Source organism: Colossoma macropomum, unplaced genomic scaffold (assembly GCF_904425465.1).
Source record: "Colossoma macropomum unplaced genomic scaffold, Colossoma_macropomum, whole genome shotgun sequence".
Taxonomy (NCBI): domain Eukaryota; kingdom Metazoa; phylum Chordata; class Actinopteri; order Characiformes; family Serrasalmidae; genus Colossoma; species Colossoma macropomum.
In genome coordinates, this window is record NW_023494804.1 from 17,459,765 (window position 1) to 17,478,275 (window position 18,511).

At 36.6% G+C, this 18,511-nt stretch overlaps 1 protein-coding gene across 5 annotated transcripts; it reads right to left on the bottom strand.

The window, feature by feature from the left end:
* Nucleotides 1–541: 541 nt before the first annotated feature.
* sftpba (surfactant protein Ba) lies at nucleotides 542–15,878 on the bottom strand. 5 transcript variants are annotated; one of them, XR_005008632.1, is made up of 15 exons: nucleotides 15,744–15,878; nucleotides 15,292–15,359; nucleotides 13,538–13,612; nucleotides 13,100–13,114; nucleotides 11,511–11,633; nucleotides 10,678–10,791; nucleotides 9,636–9,710; nucleotides 9,307–9,490; nucleotides 7,749–7,891; nucleotides 7,588–7,668; nucleotides 6,678–6,788; nucleotides 5,739–5,776; nucleotides 4,427–5,026; nucleotides 3,210–3,372; nucleotides 542–881 (listed from the first exon to the last, which is right to left on the bottom strand). XR_005008632.1 is itself a non-coding variant. In XM_036595330.1 (13 exons), exons 1-12 carry the CDS (start codon nucleotides 15,793–15,795, stop codon nucleotides 5,741–5,743), a joined length of 1,074 nt encoding a protein of 357 aa, XP_036451223.1. In that variant the 5' UTR covers nucleotides 15,796–15,878; the 3' UTR covers nucleotides 4,229–5,026; nucleotides 5,739–5,740. The 5 variants fall into 5 exon arrangements, 4 of the variants coding, with proteins under 4 accessions (XP_036451223.1, XP_036451222.1, XP_036451224.1 ...); XM_036595330.1 differs by lacking the exons at nucleotides 542–881; nucleotides 3,210–3,372 and having other exon boundaries at nucleotides 4,229–5,026; nucleotides 13,100–13,111; XM_036595329.1 differs by lacking the exons at nucleotides 542–881; nucleotides 3,210–3,372 and having other exon boundaries at nucleotides 4,229–5,026.
* Between the last annotated feature and the right edge of the window lie 2,633 nt (nucleotides 15,879–18,511).

Sequence of the window (18,511 nt, forward strand, 5' to 3'; positions counted from 1 at the left end):
CTGAGCTAAAGCTTAAAGCATTAGCACATTCTGAGACATATTTACAGCCAAGATGGTAAAATGGACATTAAATGTTGTGGCTTCCAAGATGGTTTGATTTTTGTTGAAAGGACAAAATGGCTTTTCTTAATATTTGGGTTGTGAACCCTGACCTACTGAATAAAAAGCCTTTGGATGTCAATCCTGACTGCAGCCTTATTCAGACTCTACTGCACTGTTAATGATAACAGTATATGTTACCACTAAGTTTTAACAAGTTTACTTTTTTAAACAAACTGATATTTTACTGAGATCATTTAGTTTGAAAAAAGTTTGAAAAAAAGAAATGACATTTCAGAATTTACTGTATTTACCTTAAAATTATTTTGTTAATGGTCTAAGAGAAAAGAAAAGCAGTTGGTTTGCCAACTTTTTAAAGTAAACAGTGTATGAAACTAATATTCTGTAGTTGTGAGAGTGAAGAACTGAAGTGTGGACACACCTTTAGACCTTCCCAGGCCCAGATTAAGCCTAATCCTAGACAAAAAAGAATTTCCGATTCACCATCAGCACTGCAGTTCAGTCGAAGACTAGGCCTAATCCATGTCTGGGAAACAGGGAGTGTAAGAGGTTAAAGTGACCCGCCTCTTTGTGCTTCATGAAGGAATGCATGCTCTGCAGTGCTGGTTCTGAGACGTGGCTGATTTTTCCTGGTATTGCTGGGTGATAATGCGAGTGCTGAGTCGGATGTTTAATGCAGACGTGCGGAATGTAACCTTTATGTCCGCAAATATCTCTTTTGGACCTACTCCAGGCTGATAAATGAAGGCTCTGAAGGCAGACGCAATAGAAAACGCATGCCTCAGCTGCCCACACGTCCTGGGGCTGTGGGGAAGATATTTCTGCAATGAAGGAAATTGAGAGACTCCAGTTACTACGCAGGCCACTGTTGGCCTTATTTGGTGTCCAGTTTCTGCTTGTGACTGTTGGCACATTGTAACGGCTTCAGTTTCTTTAAACAATAATTTGTTGCAAGGCACAACATGGTTGTCCAATTCGTGTTCATCTTCTTCCGGATGCGGAGAAAGCAGAACTCCTAACAACTGTATTTTTTTGTGAAAGATATAGATATCTCCTAAAAAATGAATAACCTGTACTTAGAGGCTGTTTTGACCGGAAATTAAATAAAGTAAAAGTGGTCTCTGACTTTTGCACAGTACAGTATTTAATTGTATATAGTTCTAGAACAGGGGTCGGCAACATGCAGCTCTTTTACTGTCCTGTTACAGCTCCACAGCAGAATCAGGTTTTTAGGTAATAATAAAACAATCCTTCTATGCAGTAAAATAAAGCTCTGCTGATCATTCTAACACAGTGTTAACAGTAAATGGTCTTAAACGCCGGAGTTAATGTATATTTGCTAATTCACCCTTTAACCCTGCAGAGCGGCGCGCAGACTACTGGTCACCATAGCAACACAGAAAACAATCTTGCCTGGCTAGTAGCTAGCGAAACGGCAAAAAAAGATTTAACATCGATAATATGGAGACGAATAGACTTATTAGTGTTTATAATCACTCCAGCTCATTTTCTGATACGTTTGGTCTGCAACAAGAAACTATCAAACTAAAATCTTCTCATTTGCCAGCTTCTTGTTATAATTTTCCCGTTCCACCTTAAATGGTGCAGCAGTTACATTCTGGCGCCTCAGTCACCATTTAAGGTGGAGCAAAAAATTTAGAACAAGAAGCTGGCGAATCAGAAGCTGACTTCAGCCTCGTAAAAAGTTGAACGTTGAGAGACATTTTACAAGAAACTATTCTATTTTTGAGGAAAAGTTTCCTGTCAGAGATGCGAGAAAAGTGGCTATAGCTGAGCTAAAGCTTAAAGCAGAGCAAAGTAAGTCTGTGTTTTTGTTTATATTTTTAGCCTATACAATAACATTAGCCAGCAGATAATAAGACATATTTACAGCCAAGATGACCATTTTATTGGTGAAACCAATAAAATGGACATAAAATATTGTGGCTCCCAAGGTGGTTTGATTTTTGTTGGAAGGACAAAATGGCTCTTCTTAACATTTTGGTTGCAACCCCTGTTCTACAAGAATAGAAATGAACTCTACCACTGCAGAACTAAAACATTACCTTTAGATCAATGCATCCGTGTGGTTTATATTGATACTTTGTTGCTCTCAGCAATGAATTATGACTTTTCAACTGTGTAATCACAAAGGACGGTCCTTGGTCATGTGGTCAGTATTTACCTATTTGAATGACAGGGACACAGTGACCATGTGCTCAGTTCTGAGTCAATACTGTAGACATACCACCATTGTCACTGTGTTCCTGTCATTACAACATGTAAATATGGCTGCTGTTGTGTTATTTTGACCTTAGTGGAGTTTCTCACAATAGCATCTTTAGCCTGAGCTAACTGTGACTCAGTTTTGCTCAGCAGTAGCCTTCATGTACACAAAGTTTGTCTTGGCCTGGCTAATACTGCTCATTACAACAGAATACAGCAAGGTGCACGTAACTCATTGCAGACTCAGGCCTTCAGTTGAAAGTTACATAAAAACGGAATGGAAGGTGTTGCGCAAGACAAAGCCAAACACATTTTGTAACATGGATTTAGTTGTTTTATAAGTCACATTAATGCTTCGGAGTAACTGGCAGCACTGTTATTAAACAGTAATTATATGTTTGGCTTGTTACTTTTTCCTCCTTTGAGCTTTGACAAGTAATTTTGCATTCATATTTATGTAATGACTCTTCCTTGTGCAAAGCGGGAACAGATCGGTGTGCGATGAGTGACTGTTCTTGTGCATCTTATAGCTTAATTTACTGTAGCATATGACCTGCTAGAATATGCTGTTGTGATCTATAAGACATTAAAGTGAGAAGAGCAGCAGCCGGAAGCCAGCTGTAACTAGAGGAGGTGAAATTTATCTCGCAGTAAGATGTGCCATATTTAGGGGTGGGGGTAGGGAGAGTGCGGGGGCTGGGGGTTCAGCTGTTGGTGTTCGACATGCTGCCTTAGCAGGAAAGACAAACGCCCTTTTTAAATATAGAAATCACATAATTCATTACAGGACTTGTGCAAGTTCACATAACTAACTTGGTCAAACTGGAAAAGCCATACTGAGCCAGAAGAATCATTAGACCAACAGATTACACAATAGTTTGTTGACAGCATGTTTGTCACTAAAAGCTGAATTCCATAGTTACCTGAGCCGGACATATACACAACAGCAGCAGCACCACTGTGAGACACTCGTACCAGAGCAACACACACTGTCACTGAGAATGGTCCACCACCCAAATGTCTGGACAGTGGTGGTCCTATGGCAGTCCCTTTACAATGATGAATAGGTTAGATGGGGCTGATAAACTGTGGAGGAAAAGATAGGCTTCAGTCTGTGACTGTACATCTACACAGTGCAGGTGTTTCTAATAAAGTGGCCAATGAGTGTAGGTAGATGTTTCTAAAAAAAAACTAATTTGTATTACTTCACATAATAATACAATACAGTAATACAAGTTTTAGGTGTGTCCAGAATGATTAACAGCTAGTGACGGTCTGGCAGTCGTTCTAAAATGACTGAGAACGCTGCAGAACATCAAGAATAAAGTTACAATAACATGAAAATCCGGAGTGTCATATTTTGATCAAATCTCAAATCTTGACAAAAATGATGGTAAACAGATGTACAGAATTCTAAAATATTGAATAAAATATCTGAAAATACCTTTTGGTGAATAGTTTGTAATACTTAGACACACACTGTATGAGTCATTGTCTTATATTTTACAGAAGCAAAAAAAGATCAACCAACTTCTAAGACTGAACTTTAGAGGTGTGTCTGCAGATTTCTTTGAGAAACTGCAAGTGAGTCTCCTGAAAGGAATGGAAGCTGTAATGAGGGTAAAGAGTGGTCACATTGAACACTGACACATCTGTTATTATATTTAGTTATTGAGGCATCTGTGTCATTTTCTGTTCTGTTGAAAATGTGTATTCTGCATCTTTTTTCCCTTGATGCTGAAAAATTAATGAAATGAATGACTTTATGGCTGCTTTGACTGGAAATAAATGAATAGTGGCCCCTGGCTTTTGCACAGTACTGTATATACAGTCATATGTAAAAGTTTGCACATTTTTCTACATATTTTAGTGCACAGTTTTTAGTTTGATATTTGCTGATTTTGATTTATTAGAAAAAAAATAAACCATAACTTTTGCAGACCACATTTTATGTTCTATTTTTATTTATATTTGTATGTCAGTTCATTAAACACATGCAATGCAGAGTTTCCACCAAGAATCACTCAGTTTTATTCACACTAGTAAAGATGCTTTAATGTTGCTGTTGACAATCATGTCTTGAATCAAGTACAAAATCTTCATTAATATTAATTAACCTACTGGAAAATGTAAATTGTACCTTTGCTACACATCACTGTAGGTTTTCCAAAGTTTAAGAAGATGAAAAAAAGAGCTAGAAACCTAGAAACATCCCTCAGTAGGCCCTCATCATGCAGTTTACATGCAAAAAATGGTCAGGTACTGCTTGTGGCAGCAGTGTCCGGTGGTTAGAATTTCGAAGGCTTAACGCTGGTTTGCCTGAACATGCCATGTGTAGTCATGTGTCAGGACTTTGACTTGAGTGGTGTGAATGGTTATTGTGCAAGTTATTGTAAAAAGGAAAAACCCTGATCACGTGAATGCCGGTAAATCAATAACAGTGCTCAGGTCATAGTAAACTCAGTTGGCTCATCCAACAGAACGTGTTTACACACAAAATCAAAGCTGCTTTATCTTGTTTGTCTTAGCAATAGCAGAGGCCAGAATGACTTGTGGTGCGGGCAACGACACGGATTGAACTTGTAGCCCAGATTAGAAAAGTAGATATAACCATAGAAGTTTTGGAGAAGAGGTGAAGCGCTGGTCAGAGCTTTCGTAAGACCATCAGGCTTTAAGTGGCTGACGTGCAGTTTGCGATGAAAAAAAAGCTGAAAGTCCGCCGTGTGAAGGGCACTTCAGTCTGTGATAAAAGAAAGCCCAGAAAAACAGTTATAGGACTCATATTTGAGTGCACTCTACTAATATTTGATATGATAAAAACACTTCATACAGACACGTGAATAGTCATCTATATTGTATATATGTATATGTGTATAAAGCAAGAAACAAATGATGATCAGCTTTAGAGGGCCCATGTCATGCAAAACTGAATTTTCCTTACTTTTTTGAAATCAAACTTTAATGTAACATTGCTAAAGTTTCGAAACATGCCGTTTATTCAGTCGGTTCAGTCCTAATAGAGAAACTAAGCTGCAAAAACAATTCACTGTTTCTGTGATGTCAAAAAAACACATTTACATAAATCCGCCTGGCCACCCTATAGCAGTTTAGCCCCGCCCATTCACACTGAAATTATAAAGTGTTTTAGCCTGCCTTTTTAAAGAGGTGAAATGCAGGGCAGCAAATCAGAACAGAGATCATGTACATATATGGGTCTTTGAGGCACAAAAACAGCCTGTTTAATTTTAAGCGATAAAGAGAGAATGAACTCATGTAAAAATGAATTTTAACGTAAAAATACCAATTTAGTTATACATAGACTTGGTGGGGGCAGGGTTCTTGGGGTTTAACGCAAGAAAAAAATAGCATATGGGCTCTTTAAAGGTGATACTTCGTAATGCTCTAATTCTCCATCTGTGTAACGCAAGCTCAGATGGGCTTCTGAAACTTACATTTAGTTCCACATGTTCTTCTGACAGAAGGCAGCCATCTGAGGGGCATACATCAAATGCAGGACGTTTACAACACAGAAAAGACCTTTGGGCTAAAGTAACCCATTCCTTCCTGCTCTAGTTTCATGATCTCTTTTTCACAGAGGTTATTTAGAGCCCTTATTCCTCAACAAGTGTTCAAGGCCTACTGTCCACTATCAGGCCTGCTTTTCTAATGGAGATTTATGTTAGTTTTCAAGTAAACCAAACTGTCAAGACTGTTATATTCATAGAAGGAAACTTGTTTCCAGTGTAGCCCTTTTGCATTAAAACAAAATTAATTAACACAAAACATAAAAGGCAGCATTTACATTCTCGCTGGACATGATCACAGAAAGATTTTGAATTTATTGATTTTATAATGTAAAAGTTTCTCCATTACAGTGACTTCTTAGTCTTAAACAAGCCAACTGAAATGGTAAAAGTAATAGTGAATTACAAATGAAATGTGTAGAAATCTATTACAGTGCTGGGGAATTCCACTGTTTCTTCAAAATCCCTGCATAATTGAATGGTTAAGATGTAAACATGGATAGTAAATAAAATGTCTATATTTGTGTTGTAGTCATGGCGACCCCTGGTTCCTATCACCACCACTGTAAAGAAATCTGAGTCTCTATAATCAAATTTCACACCAAACCACTCTGAATGAGTTTTATTTTTCAACCATTGAATTACACAGACATTTTTTTAAAATTGGTGGAGTTCCCCTTTAAGTAAGTAGTGACTTTATGATGCATTAAGGAATTAATAATGTAAAGGGGGAACACTGAGTGATTCAGCAAACCTGAGCTAGAACATGCCATGGATTATTATTGTAACTAATAATATTATGTGTTACTTTGTAATGTAAGCCTTTCCTGCATTTCTGGCTGCATCAGTATTGCAGCACTCACTCACCCCACACTTCTCCGCAGTCTGCTGGTCTTTGCAGCTGTAGCTGGGGCCCAGAGTGCAGGGGTCACCTGCAGCAGCTGAATCTCTCCTGTCCTTCACACATAGATCTGCTCTCTGGGAACCAAAGAGTGGAAAAAAAATAATAATAGTAAAATCAGTTTAGCTTTGTGAGCACATGATCCACTAATAATTAAAGGGCCCACATCATCAGAGTCTGATGTAGTATGTAAACACTGTTAAAGTTTCAAAATGTACTGCTCACTTTCCAGTCCATGCAGTCTATATATGGAAACTAAGCTGCAAAACCAGCCTGTTTTGAATTTTTGTGATGCCACAAAATCCAACTCATTAACATCCACATATATTCAGGCTACAGCAATTTAGCCCTGTCTGTTTACCCTGGCGTTATAAGGAGTGTAAGTTAAAAAACAATATATGTAACAAAACATAACTGTAAGATTTGCACATTACAGAATTTGTTTTATTTTTCCAGTATATTAAATTCAACAAATAAATGTGCATAGAAAATGTGCTGAAGTCTGTTCTCTGTAGATGATGTGTTAATTTTTTCACTTAAAAAAGCAACAAAACATAAATTTGACAGCCCAAACTTTTGCATATGATTTTGCACGCATCACTCTTAAAGGTACATTACCAAAAGCAGCTTTTTTAATTGTAAAGGATAAACAAATGGATAATGACCACACTACCTCAGGACCTTGGGGAAAAAATATAAGAAAAATGCAGGATATGGGTCTTTAAGCACCGTATGTCATTTTAATTGAGACTTTGGTGCCCTCTGGTGGTCAGTGCAGGTGGTGCAGAGAAACACCGCAGCTGATCATAGTAATGTTGTAATGTGTTTTTTTAATTACTTTCAAAATAAAAAGCCAATAAACTGCTAGTTCACTACCTCACATGTTTCCATAGCTGTCATCTCTTTACCCAGAAGCCCCAGAATCTGGTTGCCATGGCGCTGAGTGAAGCTCTCACACTGCAGAAGACCCAAAGAAAAGTGTCATGAGCAGAGTTCATACAAGGTGGAAAGGTCAGAGGTGAAGGATTGCGGCTGACCTTTGGCAGGGCGTCGGGGTGAGACTGGCAGACGGTGCGGAGGAAGGAGGCAGCCTGGAGTTCTGTGGCATTGTTGCCCAGACTCCGATGGGTCAGAACAACCAGAGTCAGACAGGAGTCGCAGTCAGAGAGAGCAAACACTGCTGCAGGGAGAGAGAGAGAGAGAAAGAAGGAGGGAAAAAGTGCCAGAATGAAAAATCAAATTAAAATTGAATTATGTTGGTAGAATGTCGTTACAGGAAAGAAGTGCAAACAGTAATTGTGTATTAAAATGTGCAGAAGTCTCCAGTCCTTGCAGGCCAAAACTCTGCAGACGTCCTCACGCTGCCTTTTTCAAACAACTGTATGATCTCTCTTGTAAGAAAACCTCACATCTCTAAACTAGACACTTCACTGGAGAAGCAAAAAAAAAAAAAGTTGAAAGGGAATTCCAGCCAAAAATGAACAGTTAATATGTTATTTGCCATGTTGTAATATTCTATAGGGCAGCATTGTTTACCTCAGACTGTTTTACGTTTCAGAAACACTTCAAACTCGCCCTCGAGTATCTACACCTAAAAGTTTTTCACAAGCTCCTCCTACCTTCAAGATACATCATCAGAAGGGGGTTTTCCTCCTCTTTAAAATAGGAAATCTCACTTTAGAGCAGGAGTTTTATTTGCTTTTTCTGGTCTGAGTAGTGAAGCTCAGAGTGTTTTTAAAGGACTGAACAGAGAACTGTGCGTTTTACTGCCCATTTCCAGTTTAAAACTGAGTCTCATCTGTTCAGAGTCTGTGATGTTGGTCAACAGTGGAAGTATTATGTGTCACTGCTAAACAAACCGCTTCCAATTAACTCACAGGCACAATTTAGTTCTGATGGCAAATAAAGCTCAACATGAAAGATCCACCAGAAGACTTGAAATTAGGACCTTAGTGGCCTCTTGTGGCCAGTAAAGGTAATGCAGAGAAGCGTTGTTGTTAATTAATTAATTCCCTTTCCATTTCCATTAACTACTGTCCACAGTGGTACTGACACTATAAAAGCATGAAATGCCCATTAGGTACAGGCTATGTTATTTTTTATTTTAAGGTTGTTTTATTTTTATTTAAATATTTACCTTATGAAAAGAAAGAATAAACAGCGTTTAATGTTGTTTAAGACTTTGTTCTTCCAAAAAGACTTGTTTATTTATTTATGTATTTACTTTACAAATAATAGCCAATGGCCATACAATATTAAAATGCTCATTAGATTTTTGTAGTATTATAAAAATACATAAAAATAAAAAGAGTTTATAAAAATATATTTGCTGTTTCTTATTTTGTTAGTTTTATTTTATTAGTTGGACTAATTATTAATGGTTAAGCATCTAAATGTAACCGTCATCATCATTCATTTGTGTTAGTTTATCAGAAGAAATCTGATATTACTGGACCCCCCCCAAGTTTTAGTTAAACATCCCTGTTCCAGAGATTACTGCGGCACTGCTGTGGGAGGTGAGTAGGTAAGCATGTTAACAACAGATGTAGAGTTTAACACGAACACGAATGAAAGAAACTTCACTCTGCCTCAAACCTCTGTCAGACGTTTTCATGTTTGGACACAAACGCAGGGCAGAGCAGAGGGAGTCGGGGGAAATGATGCCCAGCAGGATGTTGATCAACATCTTCACATATTTCTTAACTATCCCTGTACACTGGGCCCGCACCAGCGGAGGGAGGATCTGGCACACGTCGCTGAGCAAAGTGGTTATTAGAGTCTGAGAAAGACAAAAAGAACAAAGAGCTGCGAAGGAGTTTGGACATCATACAGTCTCACAAACCACATAAACTAGTTACCTCTGTGTTTGCACTGTGTTTGCCATTTGCTTTGTGTTTGTATGTTTGTGTTTGTTATGATCTCACCTCTGTTTTGGGGATGAGACATTGCAGTACATCTACGATATATGTGCAAACAGTGCACGGAATGGAGGAGTTCAGCTACAGGTGGAAGCAAAAAGAAGAACCGATTCAACCACAGCTGCACTCTTCAAGATGAAAGAGCCAAAAAGGGTTCTTTGCATGATTTCATAGTACAGCAGTGCCCAGTTTTGATCCTGGAGATCAAACACCCTGCAGAGTATCTCCAACCATAATCTAACACACCTAACCCAGGTAATAAAGACCTCCTCTTTCCCCTCATTGCTTGCTAGCAGCTCAAAGTAAAATCACATTTCTCACACAAAGAGCATCCTAGTTAATTTGATTACAGGGTTGTGGGAAAAATATTTGATGTGATTATATTAATTATGAAATATCTGAGTCATATCTTTTATTTTATTTTAGTATTTCTTTACTTTATTTAGATTAAAGAAAACAATAACAATACATTTGGTACAATGAAATTTGTAAATATTTACAGGGAATTACTAGCTACTGAGTTGCATTACTTTTACCGTTGTTCTGTAAAATCCAGGAGATTACTGCATTTTATTTTTTAATTTATTACTGTCAGCATTAAGTAGAATACAACTACATCACAATAATCTGGTGGTGCAGGTGAATGTGGAGTCACAGTATACAGTTGTTAATTTACTGTTATTTACTGTTAATATAGTTCAGTAAATTACTGTGAAAGTAATGCAAGTAGAAGCCAGTAATTTACTGTAATTTTACATTTTTCTTTACAGTGCAGTGAACAGCTAACTGAATACTTAGGTTCATTATTTGTAAATAGACATTTCTTAATGGATTTCACATTCTGTGTCTATACTTTTACTGGCTCATGCATCATAACGACTCGCTGATATCTGGAAGTTGTGTAGGTCATGCAAGACATCTAGCGTACTGGTCATTCTATAATAAATCAATGCTGGTCAGAAACCCTGAGAACAGGCTCAGAGACCCGGTTAGTAATCCGCCCCTGGTGTAGTCATAAAGAAACCTCAGCTCATCGTTTCATCCTTACTGTAGCAGTGGGGACCCTGATGGTCTTCTGCATGTGATTCATCAGCAGGTCATGCATCTGGCCCCTCAACTGGCCATTACACAGGCCAATATAAGAACACACATCATTAGGAACCTAGAGAGAGAGAGAGAGAGGAAGAAAAATTGTGGATACTAGTATGTTTATTATTTAAATGTAACAGCGCAGAAGAGGTTATTTAAATATATATGATTGTGGTAATAAATGTACCAGTCATTTAGGCTGAACGAACCGGTCCCTCCTCCACACAAAGCCATATTTATGCTCTGTATGGATCACTGTCTTCCTGGCCGTTTCCCTTCACCTCCAAATATTCAACAGCTTTACTATGCTAGAAGAGACATCTTTACATTTTGCTCTCTGATTACTGTTTCCACACTACAGACCTTTTAAAACAGGTCGTCATTTCATAGCCAGTGACACACCCAAATAAAGGTCGCTGCCATTTTTCTCTATGGGAAACGGTGGTAACACAAATATCCCAAAGCCGATGTGTTTTGTCCTGTGTACATTCTGTGTACAAAATGGTTCACCCAATTGGTCATTCATAGCCTAGCAACAGTAATTATGCCCAGGAAACCTCTGAAAAACTTTATAATGTGCTGCAGCATATTTCTAAATCTGAAAATAAAAAAGTGTAAATACTAAACTAGTAAATAATGACAAACTGAACTGTCAGTGATTATAGTTGACTATTATTCCAAGTATAAGTGGTCCATGACTTATTAACAATGTAATAAATTATACGTTTGTTAACTGTAAAACTGTAACTGTAATGTAAAGTGTTTCCTTTTCTGTATCTGTGATTTACTGACCATCAGGCTGGTGATGAAGGTCAGGGCCAGAGGAAGCTTGCTCTCCACCTGATCATGGCACATCTTTGAGATTTCATCAGGCAGTGAGTTGCACATCGCCTCCAGAGCGGTCTTCAGCTTCACCTGAGCAAAGCCACATGCTTAAGCAAACTCCTCAGGCATTTTTGATACACTCTTAAAAATAAAGGGGCCAAAATGGACTCTTTGGAGTGATGCTGCAAAAGAATGATTTTCACTAAAGAACGTTTGTATGTGGGTCCACACTTCAATTCCTCACACTCATAACAGAGACTTACAGACATACAGAACCTATGCTTAGTTTCATAGCACTTACTGAAAAATTCATAGTGTGAATAATTCATAGCAGTTAGTGAATAATTCATAGTGGCTAGTGAATAAGTCATAGTATTTACTCAATAATACATAGTAGTTAGTGAATAATTCATAGTGGTTAGTGAATAATTCATAGAGGTTGGTGAATAATTCATAGTGGCTAGTGAATAAGTCATAGTATTTACTCAATAATACATAGTAGTTAGTGAATAATTCATAGTGGTTAGTGAATAATTCATAGAGGTTGGTGAATAATTCATAGTGGCTAGTGAATAAGTCATAGTATTTACTCAATAATACATAGTAGTTAGTGAATAATTCATAGTGGTTAGTGAATAATTCATGGTGATTAGTGAATGTCATGGTATTTACTGAATAATTCATAGTGGTTAGTGACGAATTCTTAGTGGTTAGTGAATAATTCACAGCGGTTAGTGAATAACTCACAGCCTTTACTAAGTAATTCACAGTATTTACTGAATAGTTAGTATTTACTAGTAGTTAGTGACTAGTTCATAGTAGTCACTTAATAATTCCTTGTGGATATTGAACATTTTTGGTGTACAGTGAATAATTCATAGTAGACACTGAATAATTCATAGAAGCTACTAAGTAATTCATAGTGGATATTGAAAAATTCATAGTAGTTATGTAGTAGTAGATTCTATATCAAATAAATGTTCTTCCTAGAACCATCTAATTCAAGAACCATTTATCAGGGTATTATATGGAAATGAACAGGTTGAAAACAGGGCAGAACTGGTTAAGATTTAGATTTAGTGAGGGAGAACTTTCAGCCAATCTGCCTCAAAAACACCTCAGAGAAGTGGGGACAGTTTTCTATTCCTTTTTCTATTTCTGCATAGCACAGAGATAGGAAGTGGCTATTACTACTGTGGATTGACACAATTTATAAAAAACTATCCAATTCTTGATTTAGATTGTGTGTGAGAGAGAGAGAGATAAATCACCAAACTATTGATTTAAAGTCTGGGAATGAGAGCCAGAGAGATAAATCACATGAACAGCCAAACAGGGCAATGCCTCCACTTGCTGGTCAGTGAAATTTCTTCTCCTTTTTCTATTTTTTCAACCCTTCACCACAGTCATGCAACCAGAGAGACTTTTACACATGTTGAGGAAAAAGGAGTCGCCATCGTGCACAGCAGTGTTTCAGCCTGCAGTTTGGAAATTATTAATCACATGATCAGACTAAAATCCCCAAATTTCCCTCAAAATAACATTCATGTTCTCACCTGAAGGTCATCCTGCTGGTAAACAGTGGTAAATTAGATAAAAAAGTATATGTAGACGTCAGTAAGATCTTTTACAAATGGATATTTCATGTTCATGGTTCAGCCATGTTCAAAGTTATTGTAAAATACTCAATATCAACACACGTTCATATATACTGACTGAGTCCTTTGTTAATACACCATTCAAGTTGCTTAGCAACCATAGATATATTTCTTATTACAACAACATTAGCAAGTTTATTGTGTATTTTATGAAAGATTAATTGAAAAACCTTGCATTGTCTTATTGTATTTATCTATGTCATATTGTAGTTTGTCACTGTTTTATAAAAACAATAATCCACTCGAGGCTGCGCGGTACAGTGGTTTTACTCTGCTTCTTGTTTTAAAATAACTGTAATGTGCATCATCACCTGTATATGAACATATTGTTCCTACCTGAAACTGTTCATCTAACATCAGGTGTTTCAGGAGCTCAATAATATGGATGCAGTCTTGACAGGCATCATCATCCTGCAGAAAGATAAACAGAAGGACAGAGCTGATGTGCTATGCTAATTTTTTTCTGGTATAATCTGATCTCACAATTATTGGTAGGGTAGATACTGAAAAACTGTTCAGTTACTGAATATTTTTTAGTAGATAATGAATAATTTACAGTAGGTACTGAATAATTACAGTAGGTGCTGAATAATTCACAGTAGGTACTGAATAATTATAGTAGATGCTGAAAAAATTCATAGTAGATACTGAACAAATTATAGTAGTTACCGAATAATTAATAGTTTTTACTGCATAATTTATAGTAGATGCTAAATAATTCATAGTAGTTCCTGAATAATTCATAGTAGATGCTGAATAATTCATAGTAGCTTCTGGATAATTTGTGGTAGATACTGAATAATTCATAGTAGGTACTGAATAATTAATAGTAGATGCAGAATATTTCATAGTAGATGCTGAATAATTCATAGTAGGTACTGAATAAATCATAGTAGTTAGCCAATAATTCATAGCAGATACTAAATAATTCATAGCAAATCCTGAATGAATCAGCAGGTACTGAATAAATCATACTTTCTGAATAAATGCCTTAAGATTGTTAAAGTTGAATAAACTTCAAGAGGTAAGCAAAGAATGTAAAAGTCTTATTATATCTTATCAAACTTTCGTTTGTTGAATCTGAAAGTATGCAGGGCCTGCAGGGGTAAAGGAGAAGTGAGATTAGTGCATTTCATGATAAAGCTGTGTGGTTGGTGTATTTCGGGCACAGTACAGTGAGGTGTGAAGGACCGAAAGCTGCAACTTCTTCATTTGTGCAATTAATATAACCTGAAACACCAAAGCAAAATTTCTAGATGCTCAAGATACTTTGGATAAAACTGAACTGGTGCCTGTACTACAATCTACAAATTCTGATAAAAAACGTATGCGAATAATATTAGTTTTAACTTTCAAGAGTTAATCATAGCTTCCTGTTCTTATTCTAGGAGTCAGAAATGCAATTCTAAACCCACTAAGCAGATCCAGAGTATTTTATGGGTTCATAGATGCTGTTTATAGTGAAAAAAAGGCTGGATTGCTGATACAGTTTAAGCTCAGTCTTAGACTAAAACTAATTTTTAATGCAGAATGCTGATAGACATTATATTTCATATTAGGACAGCTGGTATTGGATCACATTGCACATAAACAATTCCCTGCCAAATTATGAGCACATAAACTATCCTAAACTAAACATACCAGTGTTCAAAACACCCACTTAAGTAAAAGCAGGGATAACTTGATGTAGTACTGCTCTGTTAAAATGAGAAGTGTGATGTCAGCAATAGCTACACTTGCTTTAAAATACTAAATAACTTGCACTTATTTAAATTTACATGAATAAAATTCAAATCTGCATAGCATAAGAGTAGACGTGTCATATGTATGTGACATACAAAGGAGTCCAAAAGTCTGGGACTACATTGAAAATCTGGTATTTATCATTTAAACCTGGAAAATGAACAACAGTTGTAGAATCCTGAAAAATTTAAAAGAAAGAAAAAGTTATGACATTTAAAACGAACAAGAAACACTTTTTTGAACCTCTATTTCTAGATCACTATTCAAATAGAAGGATATTTGTGAAAATGAGGACCTTCATGCAACGCTGCTGAGCTTGTTTTATTTTGTGTAAATCAGTGTCTCACCATAACATCATCAGTGTCCTTCAGATTCACCTGCACTTGTTCTAGATCCACAAATCTTCCTTTGGCTGCTTAAAGAGTAAAATCAAATGGTAAGTCCAATATCAGAGCTAAAATGTTAGAGTTACATTGCACACTAGTTCAATTGTATTCACACAGACTATAATGTCCAGCTGGAAAAATAAGTTGACTATGCATTTTCTTTGTGAATCATTTGTTTTCGTTGAGTTACAGCAGTTCTCTATGAGTGCACATCTCTTATGAATATGACTGAGCTTGTATTTTAAATCTGCAACATGCAATCCCACAGTAATGTTCATAAAAACATGCAAGTAAGTTTTAGTCCTGCTTTATTCCTGAACAGCCTCTGAAAGCAGTGTGCCAGTAAAACAGTGTATCAACAGAAAATAAAAGTGCATTATCCTCACTTATCTCTATTAGTAAATCATATTTACCAGTGCCGAGCAGCAGAAGGAATACAAGGATCACAAGCTTGAAGGAGGCCATGTCTGTCTTCAGTCTAGATTTCAGTTTGCAGAACTTCTCTCTAGGGCCACTTTATAGACCTAGGGTCTGAAAGGGTCTTTCAAAACAGGAACTGCCTAAAAAAAAAACTAAAAAAAGATCTAAGATCTGCTTCATCTGAACTCCAACCCACAAACTCAGCCTGTGATAAGTAAGCATTGTTCACATTTGACAAAAGCCACCACTGAACCACTCTATTTGACAAACATTGCACAAGATTCTGCAGTGTTTCATTAACGGTGGCCACTTTCATGGTCCATTTTTGATGATTTCAACACTGACTAAATTCTAAGATCTAAATCTTCAGTGCCACAAAAAAGAAAACAGGTACATCATACAGTGCTGGTAATATACTTTAGGAGTTTAGGGAATACTTTTCCCTAGGTAGGCAACATTTTTTTTGTTTTTAATAATGGATTTTATAAAAAATGTTCGTTTTTTTTTTTGTTTTGAAGTTACTGAGGAAAAAAGAAATTTCTAGCAAGAATACTAAAAATGCCTTTTTCAGAAATTTATTAATTATTAATTAATTATTAATTATTAATTAATTATCACAAAACTGCTGCACTGCACCAGTGTGGTGCATTTTAGCAGAGTATAGTGCCACATATAAGTGCTTAAGACTTGTCAGTACTAAAGGCCCCATTAGCATCACAGACCTGTTACAGCAGCACAGGCTCCATTAATGTCAAAGACCTGTTAGCGCAACAGACCCCATTAGCTTCGTAGACCTGTTATAGCACCACAGACCCCATTAGCGTCATAGATCTGTGATAGCACCGCAGGCCCCATTAGCTTCGTAGACCTGTTATAGCACCACAATCCCCATTAGCTTTGTAGACCTGTTATAGCACCACAAACCCCATTAGCATCATAGACATGTTATAGCACCACAGGCCCCATTAGCTTCATAGACCTGTTATAGCACCACACGCCCTTTTAGCATCATAGACATGTTATAGCACCACAGGCCCTATTAGAATCAAAGATCTGCTATAGCTATACATTCATCAATTCTTTTTAGAAATCAGGAGTTAATGTCTCGGTTCTATTAGAACCCAGCCATGTTGCGCATAATTTGCATTTTAATTCTTCACACGCATTTCTAATTGCTCAACATTTACCAATGTAAGAAATTGCATGGTGCTTCCTTCAGAGTAAAACACTTTTGTTTTTGCACCAGTAACAAGTAAGAAATGCTGGAAATGTGAAAATTGTTACAACTATTTAATGGCCTTAAGAAATTAAAAGTCTTACAGGCTTACCGATACACGTTGGGTTTCTTTTTTATTAGGCCATGTTAATGTGTTCTTTATAACAGCCTATGTGCATGCTTCAGATAAATGACTTAAAACATTAATAAAACCTATCCCAGCCCACTATAACTACACTTTATCATAAATACAAAATTAATTTTGAATTGTATCGTCTTTTATCGTTAGGCGATATCGATAGTTAATGTTGGTTTACTAAACACATTGCTGTCCTTTCATAATTACAACAGATCATGTAACACTGGAGCTGTACAAATACCCACACCTCTTCATATCTGCTTATTATTAGGTTATAAAACAGACCGCGCTGGTGAGACTTGAATTTGGGCTGATGGACTAAATAATAGTTTTAAAAGTTTTCTACTTTTGTTGAAAGGTTTCATTCTGGCAGAATAAAAATCTAAAACATTTTAGTAAAATTAATCCATTCTGGCTTATGACTGGTTTAGGTCATGTGACATAAGTATGAGGAAGTTGCATTCCTGTGATAAACAAACAACAATGTGACTTTGTGGCTCGAGCATTAAATCCACACTCACACTAGCATTAGTCTTATTTCTGTAGTTAAACTATTTGGTTAGATATACGTTGACAAAAACTTTTGGCATGGCTCTGTTTTATTCTGTTTTTTGACCCTCAGTAGAAGTTACTTTTTAGCAGGAGGGCTGTTCAAACTTTAGCATAATGATGCTGTTGGATCAAAACTTTGTACCTTTTTTTTTATTTTCCACATGATTTGAAAACAGCAGTACATGCACTCAATAATCTGATCATAACAGGATTTCTGCAGTTATGTGATTACTAATATGGTCAGTAATTGAAGTAAGGTCTAGAAATCTGATTAAGAAATCTGATAAAAAAGAGCTGGATTTCAGCTCAGTAATCAGATTTCTCAGTGCATATAAACTCTTACTCTGATTTCTTTCAGATTTCTCAGTCTGCACATGTGTGAAAAAGACAGCAGGACCGGAAATAAGCAAGCAGATACGACAGCAAAACACTTTTGGAGCGATGCTGAAACCAACTACATTCTCAATGAAGTTAAGGATTTAAATGTTCTTCATCTTCTAGATGATGTATGTTCATATTTTCAGGTAAAGTGCATGAAGTTTTACATTACGTTTATGTCACGTCTTCTTCTGTGAGTTTATTGGCTGGTTGCAAAGCAGAAATCTGGTTACTACCTGTAAAGACCATTTTTTCTTCTCCTCTAAAGTTACCTTTTTCAAAAGGTATTTTTTCCAACAGCGACAGGTGCTGCCACTCAGCAAGGCCATGAAGCTACTGTAAAGCAAGAAAGTAATTTTTGAGGACCATTTTTAACTTGTTCCTAAGGGAAAGTGTAAAAATCAATGTAAATTAATTCAGTTGATTCAAATCAAGACAAAAGCGCATTAAAAAAACTTTTATTTGCTAATGCATTT